This window comes from Coffea eugenioides, chromosome 2, assembly GCF_003713205.1.
Source record: "Coffea eugenioides isolate CCC68of chromosome 2, Ceug_1.0, whole genome shotgun sequence".
In the NCBI taxonomy this organism is placed as follows: Eukaryota; Viridiplantae; Streptophyta; class Magnoliopsida; order Gentianales; family Rubiaceae; genus Coffea; species Coffea eugenioides.
The window spans coordinates 17,416,616-17,436,445 of NC_040036.1; the positions used below are offsets into that span (position 1 = coordinate 17,416,616).

At 38.5% G+C, this 19,830-nt stretch overlaps 3 protein-coding genes and 1 pseudogene across 3 annotated transcripts; 2 read left to right on the forward strand and 2 right to left on the reverse strand.

Annotated features, from left to right (window-relative positions):
• Positions 1 to 672: 672 nt before the first annotated feature.
• LOC113761687 (40S ribosomal protein S25) lies at positions 673 to 2,404 on the reverse strand. Its single transcript, XM_027304782.1, has 3 exons — positions 2,295 to 2,404; positions 1,981 to 2,190; positions 673 to 1,049 (listed from the first exon to the last, which is right to left on the reverse strand). Exons 1-3 carry the CDS (start codon positions 2,295 to 2,297, stop codon positions 936 to 938), a joined length of 327 nt encoding a protein of 108 aa, XP_027160583.1. The 5' UTR covers positions 2,298 to 2,404; the 3' UTR covers positions 673 to 935.
• A 5,010-nt stretch (positions 2,405 to 7,414) lies between these two features.
• Positions 7,415 to 8,639, forward strand: LOC113762587. The gene has a single exon (XM_027306099.1). It carries the CDS (start codon positions 7,732 to 7,734, stop codon positions 8,485 to 8,487), a length of 756 nt encoding a protein of 251 aa, XP_027161900.1. The 5' UTR covers positions 7,415 to 7,731; the 3' UTR covers positions 8,488 to 8,639.
• Positions 8,640 to 13,138: 4,499 nt separating this feature from the next.
• On the forward strand, positions 13,139 to 15,338 carry LOC113763576 (annotated as a pseudogene).
• Positions 15,339 to 15,432: 94 nt separating this feature from the next.
• On the reverse strand, positions 15,433 to 19,139 carry LOC113763575 (cellulose synthase-like protein D3). Its single transcript, XM_027307411.1, has 3 exons — positions 18,265 to 19,139; positions 17,326 to 18,133; positions 15,433 to 17,219 (listed from the first exon to the last, which is right to left on the reverse strand). The coding sequence occupies exons 1-3, from the start codon at positions 19,137 to 19,139 to the stop codon at positions 15,474 to 15,476; spliced, it is 3,429 nt and encodes a 1,142-aa protein (XP_027163212.1). The 3' UTR covers positions 15,433 to 15,473.
• Positions 19,140 to 19,830: the final 691 nt, after the last annotated feature.

Consider the following 19,830-nt stretch of genomic DNA (forward strand, 5'->3'; position numbering starts at 1 on the left):
TGATATTTATGATCAGCCTCGGTTTGATAAATAGGAAGACCGCCCATAATATTTTTCCATTTTATCCTTCAAAGGAATCATCCTTTATAGAGGAGAGAGAGCAGTTCCCATATATTATATTATATTATAGGAGTGTAGTAGAATTGAAACCGGCTCTGTTATGATTTTGAAACCTTCAATTTCGGTTTCAACTTATTCCTACTGCAATTCCAGCTGTTTTTAATTTTACTTAATCATTTATGATTATGAAATTAAATATATTTATAACAAACATCCCCATTATTCAATGAATCCAACCCTGATCTCCCTAAGCCCCACAAAATCACTACCCAGTCCGAATTTCAAAACATGACCGTGTTCTAAGAGAGGTTTCTGAAATTCTTGAAACCTTGAGGAGAGCCAGTGCAACTGCCATTAAACTTAAAGGAGGCTTCTGAAATTATTATCCGTAGTTCCAACTACAACCATCACCCAGCGATGCAAATTTCAGCCGGACGCTCACCAATCACCAGTTCCATGTACCATTTCTGTTGCACAAATCGAGAATTATCTTTCTAGAAACCAAAATACCAAGAACACATGCCTCAACTAGGAAGAGGTAGCATTACATCACACACACCCCAGGAACAGGTTTTGTGGCTTGTAAACTGCATCATGACAAAGATTGAATGCTTCAAAGACATCCATCCAGACATGGGAACCGAGTCAACAAAAGAGTAACAATGATAAACTACAGAATGGTATAAACCATGAACCTGAGAAAAAAATTCAGTATCAAACTTAAAATTGTGATCACATCCTTCAAGTAGGACAATAGATACGTCTCACAGCATTTAATAGAAGACAAAAATAGAACTATTTCAAAGACAGACACAAGTCTAACATAACCAAAAACATTTCAACTCTTCCTAAGCAAGTTGAAAGAACAATCTTGTCTAAGTGTTGGTAGCTCTGGTGTATATCTGCTGGCTCGCATGAGCTGAGACCATCCTGATCAAACCTCTAGCCATCAGTTCCCTGATAGCCTTCCTTGCAAGTGATCCGCTAATCTGCAAGGTTATTCCATGAAACAAATTAACAGAAAAACTCTTTAATTGAAGAATCAAATGAAAATTTTACCACATCAGAAAATTAAGGGATTGAGAAAAATCAACAAGGCAGAGAAAAGGAAATAAAAAAAATAAGGAGTGAACAACGAATTAAGAATAAAATAGATCAGTGTCCTGTTAAAATGCTTGGGTAGAAACCTTAAGTCGTTTGTCTGAAACATCAATACGCTCTGAGAAAATAGCCACTTAGTAGGAAATAATCTTTAAATCATAATACCGACAACTCTAAAAATGGTAAAAGTGGACTTCTCAAAACCGTGATCTGGGAATTTTAACTTTTTCCTAATGAATATGGATTTGTTGTTGCGAACAATCAGAAGGTAAGCTCGGACAGTGACACTTATATTTACTACCGAACACTACAACCCTTCTACAGGTTCCCCATTAATAGGTATACAGGACAAATACATAGCACAAAGTAAGCAGGAAATCAACCAAACAGTACTCAATTGAGAGGTCAAGAATATTGTGAGCTTCAGGCTAGTGTTTGTGCTATGTGCACAACGAGAAGAGTTATTCCATAGGTCAATATCATCTCAACCAATTCCCAGAGAGGTAAATTTAGAAAATAGAGCAATCTTTCCGTGTAGACTAATTCACATCCATCCAATTTATATCGAAAAAACCATAACCATGAGTAGTCATCAAACTCACGAATAGCTACCCATGTTGAACAAAAAAGAAAACTAAGCATCTATAAACATTTCTTCATTTCCTGCTCCAGTCGTAGATACGGATAACTATCCAGTAACCTAACAACAGTAAGAATCTCATGCACAAGCAAGTCAAGGCAAATCTAGAATAACCAGCATACGCTACCATAAAACTAAAACATCGCAAGTAAATCTAAAAAAGGAGTAAGCGAAAATACCCTGAGACGGTCGGAAAGAACAGAAGGGGTAATAAGCTTGTATTTAGGAGCCTCAGACAGCAGCTTGTCATAGGTGGCCTTGTCGAAGAGCACCATGTTGTTGACCTTCTCCTTTTGCTTTCCCTTGCTCCACTTCTTCTTCTTCTGCTTCCCGCCACCGGACTTGGCTGGCTTGGAGGACGGAGGTGGGGCCTTATCCTTCTTCGGCGCCTGCAAACAACCACAAACCAACAAAATCAATTCAAAATACACCATCAAAGACCTCGAATTCGACAAGTAGATATGGAGAATAGCAGAGCACAAGGACGACCAACCATTGCAGGAGATGAGGAGTTCTAGGGTTTTTCTTGGGTGCGGCGGAGGACTAAAGAGTGGAGAGAAGCGAAGAGACCGGCCAAATAAATCTTAAACCTGCTAGGGCTTGGGGCTTTTATTTGCTTCTCTTCGAGCTAAGCGGCGTCGTGTTGGGATGTTAAAAGGGTTTTCAGATTTGAGATGGGCCGATCGGCTAATGAAACAAGTATTCGTTGAACGATCAGCCCAGTGGGTTACTTAATAAGGATCCTCCGGGCTGCTGGAAAGTTCTCGCCCCTAGCAGAGCAGTTAGTGGGTCACTAAGGGCGTGTTAAAAGCCGCGGGTCTATTTATCTTTGGGCACATCCGAAGGGTTCTTGTACTTGGGCTGCTTAGGTAACAATTAGCGTATTGGGCTCATGAATTCATTAGGCCGAACCCTTTCGCTTCTTTTTTCCCTCCAAATTCGAAGGCCACTCGTTGAATTCCTGAGGGAGTGTTTGGTAAATGGATATAAAGGGCATAATAAACGGGTATCAAAGGTAAAGATACCCATACCAGATGTTTGGTTGACCAATTCATGAATCATTTGGAATGAAAATATTAGATTTTGCTCGCTCTCCTTTCCCACTTATAATTTGGGCTTCAAACTGTTTGACACTTTAATAAAATGAATTCTATGACTCTTCCAAACTAAAATGGGTTCTCTCATTTATTGTTTCGATTTCAGAATATGAATCAAAGACGTTTACAAGATGACTTTTTTCATCTCTCACTTTTAAAACAGTAATTTTATGTCCTTCATAAATTCACATTGATCAAATTTGATCCCTACCTAAGTTTCCGACTAAATTTTGGTTGGAATCCACCGCGTGCCTCGTACGTGATTATTTTTTAAGAACAAAATTGTCAAATCAAATTTTATATAATTCGATTCATAATCTCTCATAATTCGAAATATGAACCAAAGACGTTCGTTGGTTGCCATCACATTGTCCACACTCATTGTCATTGCCCTTCTCTCATCAAGCCCATTGGCAATAATCTTGCAAAACTCGAAATCTTGTCCTCGAAAAACTACCATCACTACTAGCAAAAAGCGGATCCTATCAACATCTGTGTTTCTCAGTTTCATTAGGAGTTATAGGAAAGTTGGTTCACAGGTACGAGGACTTTCGCGTGTGATAAATTCACAGTGATGTGCTTAACTATTGCTACTGTTATTCCACAAGGGAAAGACGAATTCGCCAAAAGAGAGGGAGGGGACGGGGGATGTTTGGCTTCCCCTTCCCGCGGTTGTACCGTGTGCACAAAGATGAGGCGAAGAGCATCTATACGCCTCATGGAGATGGGGGCATACGGGTCTATTTTTCAATGTGGAATCTCCTTTTTGTCATTCAATCTTTGAAGTATAACAAATCCATCTAATCACCTTCGTCGTGTCATCGAATCATCCACCACTCCTCAAATAAAGCTTCGGTACCGCCCGATATAAAGAAAAAGGCTTAGACTATTATGTTAATCTTCCATTAACCGAAGAATAACAAACTCTACTGTACGAGGTTATTTCTTTATAATCAAAAGCCAACTAGATTTGAGCTTAATGAGTGCACCCTTATCCTTCTGTGTAGCCTTTTAGAATCAAAAAGATGCATTAAGATCAATGAAAAGATTGATTTACTTTTCATCAACTCTGGATTTAGAAGCAACATTATATAATTATCGATATATATTCTGATACGACCTGAAGCAATTTGGGGGGGTGGGGTGGTATAATAATTGAACAAGTGGTTGCTGCTTGAAAAAGGTGCTTGTCTCCCACTTTTGGATCTAATTAACTAACACTTTGGGATAATTTAGACTGGCCACCATAATGGAGCCCAGAGATCCGGCTCATTTGGAATGAAAGGGCCGCCTGCCACAGAGCCCAATAATTCACTAATCTTTCCTGCCCACTGGACCCACTTCTTTAATCACCTACTTGGATTCGTGCTTTACACAATCATACCCGCCTTTCACTGGTGTCACACATTCTGCGATCAAGGACAGCAAAATACAATTGGGAAAAAAAAAAAACAATTAACCCATCGTATTCTTTGATGCACTGTCAATATATACACTAGTACATCTGGATACATATCATAAAATTTGAATTTGAACTTTAAATTTTATATATATGACATGTATTTAAATCAAATAGTATATTATACGCTAAGGGTGCGTTTGATAAAATTGAAGTCTGAATCTATTAAGTTATTGAATTGTTAAATATTAAATCTAATACGTTTGAATGCACATCACATTCAGTGATAAGTGAATAGCTTATCACTTATTTTTTGGAGCAAGTTTTGCTTAGAAAATTTAGTACCACTTAATTTATTCAGATGTTCAATTTTTGGTTATCAAACGGTCTGAATCCATTAAATTTAAGTATTGAATTGGGTTATCAAACCGGTCCTAAGATTATGTAACCAGTTAAGGTGTTTAGTAGTTATCTTCTTGTGCACTGAGATTATGTAAGGTATTATCCATATTGTACTCACCAAATAAAAAGTACAGTTGAATAAGACTGAAACTCCATATTAATTTGTATTTGGATAGCTGTCAACTGAGGTGGTATCATCGGCTGTTAGGAGAAAAGTTTGGAGGTTACCCTTCCATCGTAATCTTGGTGGAAGAGTGACGGCTATAGAGACCATTTCGTTATTGCTTTTCTTAACACTTAATCCTTGAATATTACTTTGTACTCTTGAGTTTCATTTATTACTGTTAGCGTATCATCACGCTAATCCTGCCTACCAACTCAAGTGCTTCTCCTTTGATATGTAGATATAAGAATAACACGAGGAAGAAAGATGTCAAGGCGTAGGAGAAAATTGTTGAAGATGCTTTCCCAAAAAAAAAAAAAAAAATTGCTCTAAGCAGTTGCCTACCAAGAGCATGAGCAGGTGTTTTGTACGCAAGTGACTCTACTTCTTTCTCAAGTGTTTTAATAATTGGCCTTGCGGAACTAGAGATTGTTTTGAGACGGAAAGGAAAAACAAGTGCTTATGCTTCACCAAAAGAAGAACAGTATATGAAAATAATAGGACTCCAAGGCAAATGCAAGCCAAGCGGCAGAGCTTTCTCATATTCAAAAAGGGTTTTAAAAGCTCCATTGATCCAAAAGGAAACGGAAACTAGAAGCTCAAGCAGTTTTAACTCAACTGTGGGCTGCCTCTTCCTTTTTATTAAAGCTCTATCATCAAGTCTTAAAGCGATGAGAAGACAGGTTTGGTGTCCCCGTGGACTCTCGAGATTTATTTCGTTTCGCCAATACATCCCTCTTGATAAAAATAATAAGAAACGAAATTAAAGAATCTTAGACAAATGCAGGTTTTTTAAAGTCTCTCCCTCACGCTCACGGGAAAAGGAGGACTACCAGTACCAGCTAACTGAAATTGTGCGTGGTGGGCTCAACTCAAAGCCCTTTATACGCCCAAAGGCGGGAGGTAGACTTCGTGAAGCGAAAGCAGCTGCCACGTGTCCGTTTCTTAGCTCGTAAGCAAGGAGGTGATCAACATTCAGCTCCAATGAAATGGCAACACTTGGGTACCGGATTAACACGTGGAAACACGTAGCGAACATGTCAACCTCGAATTGTCATTTCATTAACTGTAAATTTTAGCAACATGATACTCCCTCCCTTTTTTTATAACTGACGTTTAAGAAATTTGCTCTAGTGTACTTTTATCTGTCGTTTTATTATCCCCATACAGTATTTATTATTTTTTTCACAATTTTACCCTTTTATCTCTCTTTTCCAATACAGGGTTCTTAATTACTACTCCTAGTAATTATTGCTTCTCTCTTTGTAACAACCCTAGTAATTATCTGCCCCTCCGTATTCTAGTGAGAGAAAATATGGGTGAATTGGACAATTAATGAGGGTACAAAAGGAAAGTAGTGTACAGATTTAAGCAATGAAAAACTTTTCTTAATTGGTATGCAAAATCTTAAACGTCAGTTATAAAAAAAAGGGAGGGAGTAGTAATTAGCTCCTTATAATAATAATTGTGGGTTTCTCACGTCATCTTTCTCAAGGAGTTGCGTCAGATTTTGAAGTTAAATTCTGCGGAAGAAGATACTACTACGTGTTTCAATCTAACAAACAATTAACAGTAAATGGAGAGATTGATGGCAAAGAACTTTCATATTTTATACGTTTCAAAAATACTGTAAAAAATATTTATGCATTTCAATTAACCGTATATAGCAGGCAGTGAACTTTTAACATATTTTACTTAATTTTTTTAAAATTTGAGTAAGGATAATGACATACTTATAAGTTATATACAAAATAAAAGTGACATATATAAGAATAATTGTATATTTATGCATATTTAAATAATGAGGTGATAAAAATTTAATGTATTTAACGTCTCATACCAAAAGACAAGTTTAAAATTAGTATAAATGTAGTATAGTCTTTGAAGACCATGGTAAATTCATCCATATTTTTAGTTCCGTAACTTTCAAATATATTCATACTATTCACTTACAAATTTATATGCATAATTTTGCCGAACACATACTTCATGCCGAACTTTTAATCATAGTTTAAATAAAAAAGTATCATATAATATATCGTATTACACACATCCGCATTTACTAACTATATTCTATATTTTATGTCTTTTTTTTTTCCCTTCGTGGGACAAGTATCTTTGGCGCATGGCAATAATGTCTTTTTCCCCATGAGCATAATCCGATGCTTGTCTCCATATTAGACATTGGTTACCTGTCTCTCTGCTGGAACTAAATGCCTCAACTTTCTTATCCAAAATAGATAATAGATGCAACGCAGATATTTAAATCCTAATTAAACCCTTAGCCAGCTGCTAGAATCAACTCAAGAATTGATTCAAATATTCATTTCTAGAAAAAATCTCCGCCCAACTAAAGCTACCAGTTAGCCAGCACTTAATTATTGTGCTAGACTTTCTGCAAGATATACCCCATAGTAAAAGTAGCAATAAAGGGGGAAAAAATGATAATAATTGAAAAAAAAAAAAAAGAAGGAACAAAGAATCTATTTTTTGTGTTCCTATAAATACCGCACCACCACAATGATATTTTTTGTCTTCAAAGTGACAACCACTCCCAACTCCGAAGGCCAAGTGTGGAGAAAACATAATTATTACCACAATTTCATTCAAGGGCCATAAAAAGCAACACACATTTACTCTCTGTGTTTCTCTACTGCTTCACACTTGTCCTGTTATCCTCTCTGTATTTCTTCCAGCTTCAATATGGTCCCAATAATTCATGTTTGCCGTGTCTTGAATCCACTGGCTCTAGCCAAGTTCTTGACCTCAAAGGAATTCTCCTTCGAGTGAAGCCCCCTAAATAAAAAGAAAGATCATTCTCAAAACCTCCACTAGAGATCAGAGTGACAAACAGTTCAGCTGTCCTGAAATGGATTCCTTCCACTTCCACAAAATCCAAATGGAGAAAGCAAACGCCAAGCTACGGCACCGCAGGCTTCACAAGATTACGGCCATGTTCCGCCTGATGGAGTTCTGCATATTGTTGATCATAGTCTCCAGCTTCACAGTCCAACTTCCTGTCGCTTTTAAGCTCTCAGGTGAGTATTTCAGGGGATTCTCGGTCACGGCGGTGAGTCCCGGGTTTGTATTCATCCTTGGCAACGCCATAGTCCTCGTCCTGTTTCTCAAATCTGGGCATCCATCTGCGAAAAATGCTGACACGACAGTCAACAGTAAGCTAGATTTGTACGACGAATACGTTAAAATTAATTCTGAAAAGAATCCAAGTGTTTATAAAGAAGAAAATACTGCGTGTAAAAAACAGAGGAAACAGAGTGGCAGCACTTGTGTCAGTAGAGAAGTAGCAGTGAGTTCTGATGCACACAATTCCCGTAGTGATAATACCAAGGAAAGGAAGGTAAAGATTCAGAGGAGCCAATCGGAAAACTTGAAGAGGGCGGTGCAGCAGGAGTGTGCTGGCCGAGAATTGAGGCGGTTGGCAACGGTTAAATGCAGGGGACATGTAGATAATGAGGAGAAGCCGGCGGTGTTGGGTAGTTCATATAAGGAGGACGAAATGAGCAATGAAGAGTTCCGACGAACTGTGGAGGCTTTTATTGCTCGGCAGCAGAGGGCTTTGAGGGAGGAAGAAGAGCTTTCACAGTGTTTCCTTCGAAACTTATAATACCTCTGTGTAATCCCCTCGCTTCCTCTCTTCTTCTTGCAGCTCTTTAATGTATTTTTCCTTTTTTGGAAATTAGTAGTACCTTAAAATCCATAGCCATAACAAGACTATCTCTGAATGATGTTTATCTAAATAATAAGAACAATTTAATATAACATGGTTCTATATCTCCTATTTTAGCATCAGTTTTTTTCCTCAAGGAAAAAAGAAAAACTTTTTTTTTATATTTTTTTAATGTGTGTGTATTATGTGTATGTATATATACATATATGAACAATTATGTAGTCCTCTTTTCTTTTCTTTTTTGAGTCTAAGCACAAATATCCACTTGGTGTGACGCCGGGGGTAATATGATGATTATTCGTAAGAATAAATGCGGCATACCCTGAACTGGAAATGGAATGGGGTGAAAAATACAAGGGACAAAAAAAAGTTGAGGCATGATATTGATGGCTTAGTATGAAATGAGGCCGGCAGAATATTTTCAGCACGCATAGGCATATAGGCACCTGGGAAAATTTCGGGGAATCAACTGATAAATTCTTACATCAGAACGCATAACTGCAATGTGGAAAAGCTTTCTGGGTTAGTATTGCAGGCAGTTATCCCAGACTAGTATAAATTGGCGCTTTCGATTAAAATTCCAAATGCTTGTTCTAGGAAACGTATATGCTCCGATGCCATAATACAGCTAAGTTATTATTCGAATATTTCATGCTAATATCAACCAAGTATAATGGCATCTCTCGTCAAAGTAAAAAGCCATCTGGACATGAACCCGTGACAAGTGAGTCAGTTCTTACGCGGCACTCATTCTGTTAGGAAAAGGAAAAGGAAAAAGAATCTTTATGTTTAATACACACACATACATACATACATACATATATATATATATACATATATATATGTTATTAATAAGATTATAATAAACCCCCCAAATTTTACAATCGAGCCGATTTACAAGTCACTTTGGAGAGTTTGAGTCTGTTGAACAAGCGTCCAGATAATTTGAGGATCTATATTATATTGTATTGTATTGTTTATAAATTATCAGCGTATAATTTTTTTTATTATAACAGGTTTAGATTATATTACATCATACGAATTCAAATTTAAAATTCAAAATATGCACATGTAACATATATCCAAAATTATTAGTGTAAAAAAAAATTATTAAGCTGTCTGTATATAAAAAATTAATTATTGTTTTTTTTTCTTGGGTGTGCCTTCGACAAAGGGCCTTGCTATTTTGGTATACTTGTGTCGTGAGTCTGTAGACTCCGTATATTTGTTTTTTCACTTAAAGGTACCTCAACTTTTTGGTTAGACTAATTCCCTAAATTTGTGTACAGTTTTGTCCTAAGGATACACAACAAAATAGTATGAGGGTTGATCACTGGAACTATTGGTAATTACCAGGTTATAGAATCAGTCGGATTTAGGGATGGCAATGGGGGCGGGTGCCCGCGGGGGGCTCTCGGGGCGGGGGTTGGGGCGGGGGGGGGGAATTTTTCCCCCCGCTTAGAAACGGGGCAGGGGGCGGGGGTATAGTATACCCCCGCCCCGCCACCCGCAAAACAAAAAAATATATATATAAATATATATAATTATATATAATATGTAAGTTAATTAGTTATAAACTTATGATAATGATATTATTAGTTAGATGTATTATATAATGTATATTAGTTTATGTAATATAATTGATATATCAATTATATGAATAATTATACATGTCTACTAATAAAATTTATTAATTAGTTATACTAAATTTACTAATACATTTATACTAAATTTCTAATTACACTTAATAGAATAACACTTTTTTCTCAAAAAAAAGCACAAACACAATAATGAATTAGTGATTGCATTTGTACTAAAAGTGAAAACTTGATTATTTTAATTATATTTATTTTATCATATTGGATTGTATTCAAATAACTTCTGTTTGATTGTTTTTATGAGTTTCAATTGTAAAATTACAATGAATAATAATTTGGTGATGTGTTGATATTTTAGTACTTGATTATTTATTAAAATTTAATTATAATAAAATTATATAATAAAATTTTATTAACCCCGCGGGGCAGCGGGGCAAGGCGGGCGGGGGGAGTAGGAGGGCGGGGGGGGCACGGGGGCGGGGGGGGGGAGGGTCACCCGCCCGCCCCCGCCCCGTTGCCATCCCTAGTCGGATTGCCCGCGGGAACTGTAGACTCTGTAATTATTAAACCCAGATCGGACCAGTTGGTTTGACCGGTCCTACCGTGAACCGACATTTTTTTCCCCAACTGATTTGTAGTATAAAACCGTTTTGGTAAAAAATCAGTCAAAATCATAAAAAATCGATTAAACCAGTTACCCGATTCGATTGATTGATCCGGTTCTCAAACTTTTCTTTTTTCTTTTCTCCAAATGTAATTTGAATTATCTAAATTGTAACACTTTCATTTATTAATAGAAATAAGAAAATGCCACCCATTTAGCGTAAATATTAAAATCACCTACTTTCCTAAATGATCTCTAAATCAAGATGTTTTCATCCCTATGGTCTCATTAATTTAGTATTAGTGATTCCAACTTGCATTAATTTGTTGTAATTTAGTTTCTCGAGTAGTTTTGGGAGAATGGATATATTTTTACTATGAATTCACATTTATATATATAATTATTAGGTGTATATTTGATTGCAAATCTAATATTTTTGGAGCATTTTTCATGATTGATCAGATATAATCAAAAACTTAATTTCAATATTTATAAAACTTATAAAAATATAAAATAATTATAACATCATGCTGACGTCAGCAGGTTTTTGAGAACGGTCTGACTGATCCGACCAATTAATTCCTGATGTTTGGATTATAAATTATTTGAGATATTTTTTATTATAGCACTTTTGTGATGTGATGTATGTGAGATAAAAAGGTATATTGAAAATTATAATGGTGATGTAAGTAAATATATTTGGATAAATAATCTCCTATCCAAACACCCTCACTAGATTAGTCGAGTCGCTATCTAGTCTGAGTTTAACATCGGTGTCTTTTGCGTGTCTGAGATTTAAAGCGCTATCGGCATGGAAGATAATAATTTTATACTACAACCGACGACCGAAGGTCGTCTGCATTGGGTTATAAACCGTCACATTTGCTTTTCTTAAAAGTTTTCTTAAAAGAAAGAAAGAAAAAACTTCAGTTTAAGATTGCAGCTTTTATCATGCAATTAGTTTGGAGTCATACATTACTGTTACTTCAAAATAGATGTCACTTTAAGTTCGCTAAGTTGGAAGTTAAAGCCGAAAAAAAGTTCAGGAAATGGAGTGCAAAACGCAGAACCAATTGAATGACTAAACAACGGCTGTAAATCTGCGACACCACTGTCGCTGATGTATTATGCTTGTCGTTTTGTTCTTATGTATTTCAATTTTGAAAATTTTTAAAAAAAGTACAAAAGCTGGAAGAAACAGAAAATGAAATAAAATAATAATAAGAAGGGAAATTATAATACTCCTTATATGCCAATGTCACCTAAAACCCACCTAAAGTCGCTCATGAACGCACACTCCTCTCTTTTTCTTTTCTTTTTTTTTAAATAAATAATAAATAAATAAAACGGAAAGTACTCCATTCTTTTGGAGTCATTTCGTTTTGTTTACCACGCTCCCAATTTTAAACCGTCCAGTATTGCGTGGTTTATGTTGCGTGTGCCCATGACTAATTTAAAAGTACATTCGACCCACCTTCACCTTACACGTTGATCTGGCCCAGCCTAATTCAGATTTCAGACGTCCAACTGTTTGATTTAAACCTACAAAGTGGTCAGTGGGCAAGGGCCGGAAGCGAAGATTAGGCTGAAACTTCAGACCACTGTTGTGAAGCCCACTAATATTCCAACAATTATCAGAATTTCAGCCCAATTTTCTGAGCAAAGAATTTCTTCCATTTCTCACGGCATCGAAGGGAATGGCAAAAGTTGGCAAATCCTCAGTTGGAGTTCAAAGGTTGCCAGACAAGACTATTGAATATTGATCAAGACACGGAAACAAGTAGTAGTTAGTTAGTTATCCAAGGTAGTAATTTACTTAAAACTCACCTTTCGAAAAATCACAAGACTATGTGCCCAAAAAAAAAAAGAAAAGAAAAAGAAAAGACTAAAAGATATGGAACTTTTTGTTTTTCATTTTAAAAAACATACACTAATGTATTACTGTAGGAGTCTTTGGAAAGCTTGTACGGCTGCCGTCTATGGCTCTTTGGTCTTTGGTCTTTAGTTAGAAGAAAAAGAACAATAATCTTCAGGGCAAGACTTGTTCTATTACCCTCCACTAAGTACTGGCGCTGCCGTCTCAAGTCTACGGCGGTTGGAAATATGCGCACAGAATTGGAAAATTCGACCCATTGAAGTCGCTGCTGCAATAGTTGAAGGTTTCACACCTAACAGGACAATTGCTAAAAGCGACTGATGAAAAAGTATTAGCAGTTGTTTAGATGGATTTATTGAGAAAGTCAAGCAGGAAAAGACGAGTGAAGTTGCCACGAAGACCCAACATCACATGACGTCCATACATTAACACTACTAATTTTATTAGTATCCAGTAATGAATAGTTTTTCCTTGCGGCATTTCTTAGGCACACATAAGGTGGTGCCATTTTCCGAGCGGGCAGGTGAAGGTATCGTCGTATTGAGGTGAATTTAGGGAACAAATTAAGAAGTTAATCTTTGTGCGTGGAAAGAAATTCCCTCTGTCTTCGTGTTGTGTGGTTTCAGGCTTCGGTAAAAGTCGTTATTGAAATTCCAGTCGCAGACAGCAGGACAACGATGCCCGCCATCTTTTCTGATGCCAACAACATGCCTTCTGCTGGGACAATCGTCTCCGCTGCTGCGTCTGTGGCAGCTTCTGCTATGGTGATCCGGTCCATAGCCCGGGACTTAATCCCATATGAACTCCAACCGTACGTTTACTCGAGTATCCATAGGTTCTTCAGATCATTTTCCCCTGAGATTGTCTTGATCATTGAAGAATACGCGGGCCTTGGAGTGAATCAGATATACAAGGCAGCTGACATCTACATAGGCGAAAAAATTTCCCCTTCCACAGCAAGGTTTATGGTCAGCATGGCCGAGAAAGAGAGCAAGAAACAACATCAATGGCAAGAAATCAAGAAATCATTGACAAGTTCAAGGGGGTGCAATTCAAGTGGAGGCAAGTCACAAGGCAGCTCGAATCGAAGAGCAGCGTCAAGTATTCGTATTCCGGTCAAGGTTCAAGCCAGCAGGCAGAGATACGTTATCTTGAGCTATGTTTCCACAAGAAACACAAGAAATTGGTCTTTGAATCGTACTTTCCTTTTATTCTCAAGGAATCTAAGAATGTGAAAGAAGAGCAAAAAACTATAAAGATTCATACTCTGAGTAGCGATCATATGCGAAGATACTCCGGAGATTATTCATGGCACTCCATCAAGCTTGATCATCCTGCAACGTTTGAAACGTTGGCAATGGACACAGAGCTGAAGAAAATTATCATGGACGATCTTGACAGGTTTGTTAGAAGAAGGCAGTTTTATAGAGATGTAGGCAAGGCTTGGAAACGAGGGTACTTGTTATACGGTCCTCCAGGGACAGGGAAATCAAGCTTGATCGCAGCCATGGCTAACCACCTTAACTTTGACATTTATGACCTGGAGCTAACTGATATTCATGCCAATTCTGACCTTAGAAGGCTGTTAATTAACACGGCAAATCGGTCCATACTTGTTGTTGAGGACATAGATTGCACTCTTGAACTGGAAGACCGGAAGGCAGAAGAACAAGCTTTGAAGATCCTTCGCTCAAATCAAGCCAGCCAAGCTCAGACTATAAACATCGTTCGAAAAAATAAACCTAACCAAGTAAGCTATATCAACTCTCTCTGATTCTCTTCTTTTTGAGAAATGCATTCATTTACAAGGGCCTTAGCTGCCTCTCCCCATTATTTCCTTCCAGAAAAATGAAAAATTGTGCCCTACCATCTTAAGGGCCGACTTTTGTCCGATAGATTGATGTCATGGTATTAAGAGCCATGAGGATTAAGGATCAGTGCTATGTGGTATCTAATGTACGTAATCTTAGTACATCTCAAGAAGAAAGCTGTCGTTACTTGTAAGCTGCACAAAAATTTAGATTTTGATTATCCAAATCAATTTTGAACCATTTCCTGCTTACATTTTGGAACATTTCTTAGGTGACATTGTCAGGATTGCTTAATTTCATTGACGGGCTGTGGTCAAGTTGCGGAGATGAGCGGATAATAGTGGTTACAACCAATCATAAAGAGCACTTGGACCCTGCTCTGCTGCGGCCTGGTCGGATGGACATGCATATCCATATGTCGTACTGCACGCCCTGCGCCTTCAAGACTCTTGCCTTGAATTATCTGAAGCTGAGAACCCACCCTCGTTTCAACGAAATCAACAATCTGCTGGAGGAGGTCAAGGTGTCTCCGGCTGAGGTAGGGGAGCAGTTATTGAGAAACGAGGATGCAGATGGGGCATTAGCAGATTTAATTCACTTCCTCCTCGAGAAGAAGAGGGAAGATGATGAAATCAAGGCAAAAAGATTACAAGAAGAACAAGGCGAACAAGAAATAGATGGTCCAAATGTTTAGTGATTGATACTGCTAAATAACTAGAAACCAACTTAAAATCTGGTGAAGTCCCTCTTTTCTTGCAACAGTTTTTCTCTTGGTTACTTATGATTGACAATATTCTCAAACTTTGATAATTCTCTGTTCCTCGTTTGAAGAAAAACAAAGAGGAAAACGTTTATATAGCTGTTTCTCTTAATTTGTACGAGGAATATTGGAATGTCCATTATAGTTCTGATCTACTTGCATGTAAGGGTAACAACTCTTGAGATTGCTGCATAGGGAGATTAATCTAAAGAATAAAAAAAAATTCTCCTATCAAGTTTGGGACTCAATTTGACCCCAAAACTAAAATCACTACTCAGGCGAACTGAAATGAACCTCCAATCTGGTTGGTGGCATCTGGAGGATTAATTGAAACCCAAAGAAGAGATATGATTATGGCTACGAGTCCTGACCAAACAAAAACAATAGTAGGCGTCCTTCCTCTTCTGCCCATGAGCCCCTTAGCAAAAGGGTACAGATGTGCTAGAACCCAGAAACTGAAGAAAACTCCCCCTAACAGGCGGCTCCATTGTGGTATAACACTATATATTGTCCGGCTAATTCCAACTGCTATTGCAATGAAGTTGACCATCATAATCGTTATCGGCGGAATCATGAGAGACGTCCACTTAACAATGTAGAGATCTGCAAACTCATCCTCCTCGTCATCACCAGCTGACTTTGAAGTTAAAGTGAAGGGAATTTCAAATCTGGCAATCACTTTTAGTAGTCCCTGGAGCACGGCAGCCAAGTGGGCACTAGTCCCTCCAATCAACCAAAATTGTTCATTCCTCCACCAGTCCTGTAACTCAATGCCCGACCATTTAATCTCTAAAATAGCTAGCATGGAGAGTGTGAGAGTAATTATAAGCAGGTAGATGAGGAATGTGACATTGAGAGTTTGAACTATGAAATGACCAGAGAAAAGAGACAAAGCAGGAAGAAAGCAATAGACGATCAAGAAGATGGAGGTGAAAGGATAGATTCCAACATTTAGATAAGCAATTCTCTGCAGAAACTTCATTCTTGAGCTTGCCAGAATGGCATTGTTCCGTGAGAAGAATATCTCAACTGAACCGGTAGCCCAGCGAAGAACCTGGTGAAGCCTATCAGTAAGATTGATTGGGGCAGTCCCACGAAAGGCATCTACTTTTGTCACGCAATATACTGATTTCCATCCCCTATTGTGCATCCTGTACCCTGTAACAACATCTTCTGTGACAGAGCCATAAATCCATCCAACCCGTGATCCCCATTCGGTGTTCTCCTCATACGAGCACGAGATAACACTTATTGCCTCTCCAACAGTTGATGCATCAAGAAGTTCTCCAGGAATGGTAAGGGCACCAGGTGATCGTCCATTCTTTACAGCCGGATGGTCACCAAGAGGACGTCCTTGAAACTCTGCCACGGGAATTGAATCAAGAAGAAAAACTGAATTTCCAAACTTGTTGGGATCTAGTGAGAGGTTCATTTCTTCACTATCAGAATCACCTATCCTCAAGGCTTGGTTTTCTTCCAAGGAATTGGCAAATTTAGAATGTCTTTTCTGCCTACCAAAGCAGCTACCTGAGTGATCTTCTTTGTAGCGCGGGGGGTCAAAGCCATAAAGAGCAATGCGCCTAAAGAGGCATCCAGTTCCCACATAAACAGGACCCTGAAGCCCATCAAGGGCTCTCATGTTGCCATCAAAGAAAACGGTATTATGATTCGCATAGCGATCAGAAGGGTCAATACCTTCAAACCTCTGCGGGAATTGAACAAAGCAAATTCTATCGCCACCTCTGTCCATCATAAAACACATTCCTTCTCTCAATGCCTCGGAGTTGTATACGTAATGATCGCAGTCAAGGTTGAGAATGAAGGCACCATTAGACATGATTGCAGAAGCTCGCACCAAGGCATTCATAGCCCCTGCTTTCTTGTTGTGATCATAGCCAGGACGCTTCTCCCGAGAAATGTAGACAAGCATGGGAAGACGGATATCGACATCAGTCAAGTCAATTATCCCATCATCAGCATTTCCTTGCAGGGGTTCATCACTTGGAGGTTTAAGCATTACCTGCACAAAAAAATAAAATAAAAATTTGCATTAATATGTGACTTTGCATTCACTTTCTCGGTTTTTGGTTAGCAAAATCAAAGTTCATATACCACGAAGAGCATACCTGAATTATTCCGGCATGATCACCCCTGGAGTGCTCAGGTGCTGGATTTATCCAAGTCCCAGGCCAATGTGATTCATCTGCCATCCATGTACCTTTCAGGATCTTGACATTCTCCACAAGTTCATCATCATTATTTTGTCTCTGTTGCTGTTGTGCCTTAATTTCCTCCCTGGCATGACAGGCATCAGACCTACGACGGATAGAGTTTGGAAGGCCATTGATTCGAACCTTAAACTCACCATACTCACGCTTGACGCGTCTACGATCTTTAACAAAGTCTGGACGAACTTTCTTTTTGTAAGGATCTTTCTTCATATTGAAGTAAGACTCTGGGTTCCTTGGTTGAATGTCATGCTTGCGACAAAATGGGACCCAAATATTAGCAAAACTTGCTGCTTCTGCCATAGCCTCGAAGGTCAAAAGAGCCCCTCCATCATCGGAGACATAGCAAGCTAATTTTTCAACTGGATAATCAGCTGCTAGGATGGACAATATAGTGTTTGCAGTGACTAGAGGAGGCTCTTTTTCTGGATCTGCTGTAGAGACAAAAACATCGATTCCAGGAAGGTCAGATTTCCCTGTAGGATTAATTTGAGTAGGTGTTTCAAACTTCTCTTTTAGGACATTAAGATCCGTAGCACGATTTACTGGGCAGAGTTTTGGAAGTTGGTCAAGAATCCAAGAAAATGCAAACCATATTTCACAAACCACAGACATGGCCCATAACCAGATTGCGTCCTTGTTGGGATGATTTATTCTCCACGCCAAAAACAATGCAAGAACCACCATCCGAATAAGAGCCAAAAGCCTATAACACATGGAACAGAAAAAAAAGAGACTGAATTACAAGCACATTTTGTACACATGTAAACATGCTGGCCATAAAAAGAGTACTGCTTTAGTGCTCCAAGGCAAAATGCCAAAAAGTACAAATGGTACCTATATGGGCTCAAAATGGCAGATGGAATTTTAAGTTTGCGGGTTAGAGGCCTCCATTGTTTGTTCATCCTCAAGTCAGTAGGGTCTACGACTTCATCATCCTTTCCATGTACAAATCCTCCATCCTCTGGCCAAATGGCATTGCCGCAACCGTAGGTTCCCTTAGTTTCAAAAAGCCATCGGTTTTGATCGAAGTCTCGAGTCTGGCTTCTCTTGAGAATTGATTTTGTTGACTTCATCAATGTCAGCCTCCTCTCCAGCCTTGACATCGCACGAGGCACAGGAAGTGAAAGTGTCTGCTCATTTTCTGGCAGTTCATCCGACTCAGCATCTTTATATTCCTCCTTACACCCAGGGCAAATCCCATCTCCTGTTCTAACCGCATCAATGTAACATTCCCTACATACCTTGAATCCACAATCACATGGGACGATGTCATTTCCTCTCTCATCATTCATCACGTTTGCATCACAGCCAGGAATCGAACACGGGGAACCTTTTGCACCGGCCATTTGTGGATGCTTTGCTTCAGATTCGATCACCTTATCCATAAGATGAGCTGGTGCAGTCGAGTTAAACCCACCTGTAAAGAGTGAATTTGAGACATATTGCTCTTCAACCTTTTGAGAGATGGAATCCATGGGTTGGTGGTCAGAGGTATTCGTAATCTGCACAATGTAGCGCATATAGTCACCACTTCCAAGTTCACTGTCAAGATCATCCTTGGAAAGGTTGACGTACTTCCCAGAGGTATTCCTCTGCCCATATCTCATATGCGGGGGCAGTGGGGGCTTGCCATTCTGTGACTCTGACATATCGGATACCGTTGATAAATTTGATCTGCTTGCCTTAAATGATTTCGATGCCATTTCCATACCCGACTGGTCCTGCAATAGCATCAACAAGGAAGTGAAAACCTTGCGCTTATGTCAGGTGGCTTCCTGTTCACCACCACTGTAACTTCATCTTCCAACTTCTTACAACAATGTATTAATGCTTATAGAAGACAATCAAGAGAGAAACAGGGAAAGAATTCAGAAGTACATATAAGATACAATTCAATAAGGTAAAAACTTGAAAAGAAATAGGCGGGGTAGCCAACTTTTGCAGTATCGTAAACTAGAAACTGAAGCGATGAATACAGCAAGAGGGTCTCACTAGTAACACTTTATAATGGGGGTGGGATTGATCAGCAAATCCTTGGTATCTGACAGTCTTAAACAAAAATGTATTGGATTACAATCTCTCTAATTGCCAAGAGCGCTTGATGATGCTGCAGGTGCTTGAGAAACAGTTGTTATATTCATTTCAGAATCACGTCGAAAAGAAGCATCTTTATTGAAAAATTACACGGAGATCAAGTCCAAAAACAACATGAGCATCAGAAATGCAAAACTGAAAATAAAAAGCTTACTAGTGTAAAAGTCACAGCACACCTCAAAGCCAGCACTTGAAAGAAAAATTACAGGACTAGGGAGCCAAAATCAATGGAAGCATGCACATAACCAGCATATGACGCACTAGCTTGTTGACTAGCATATGTTCTTGGATCCAAATCTGATAGGA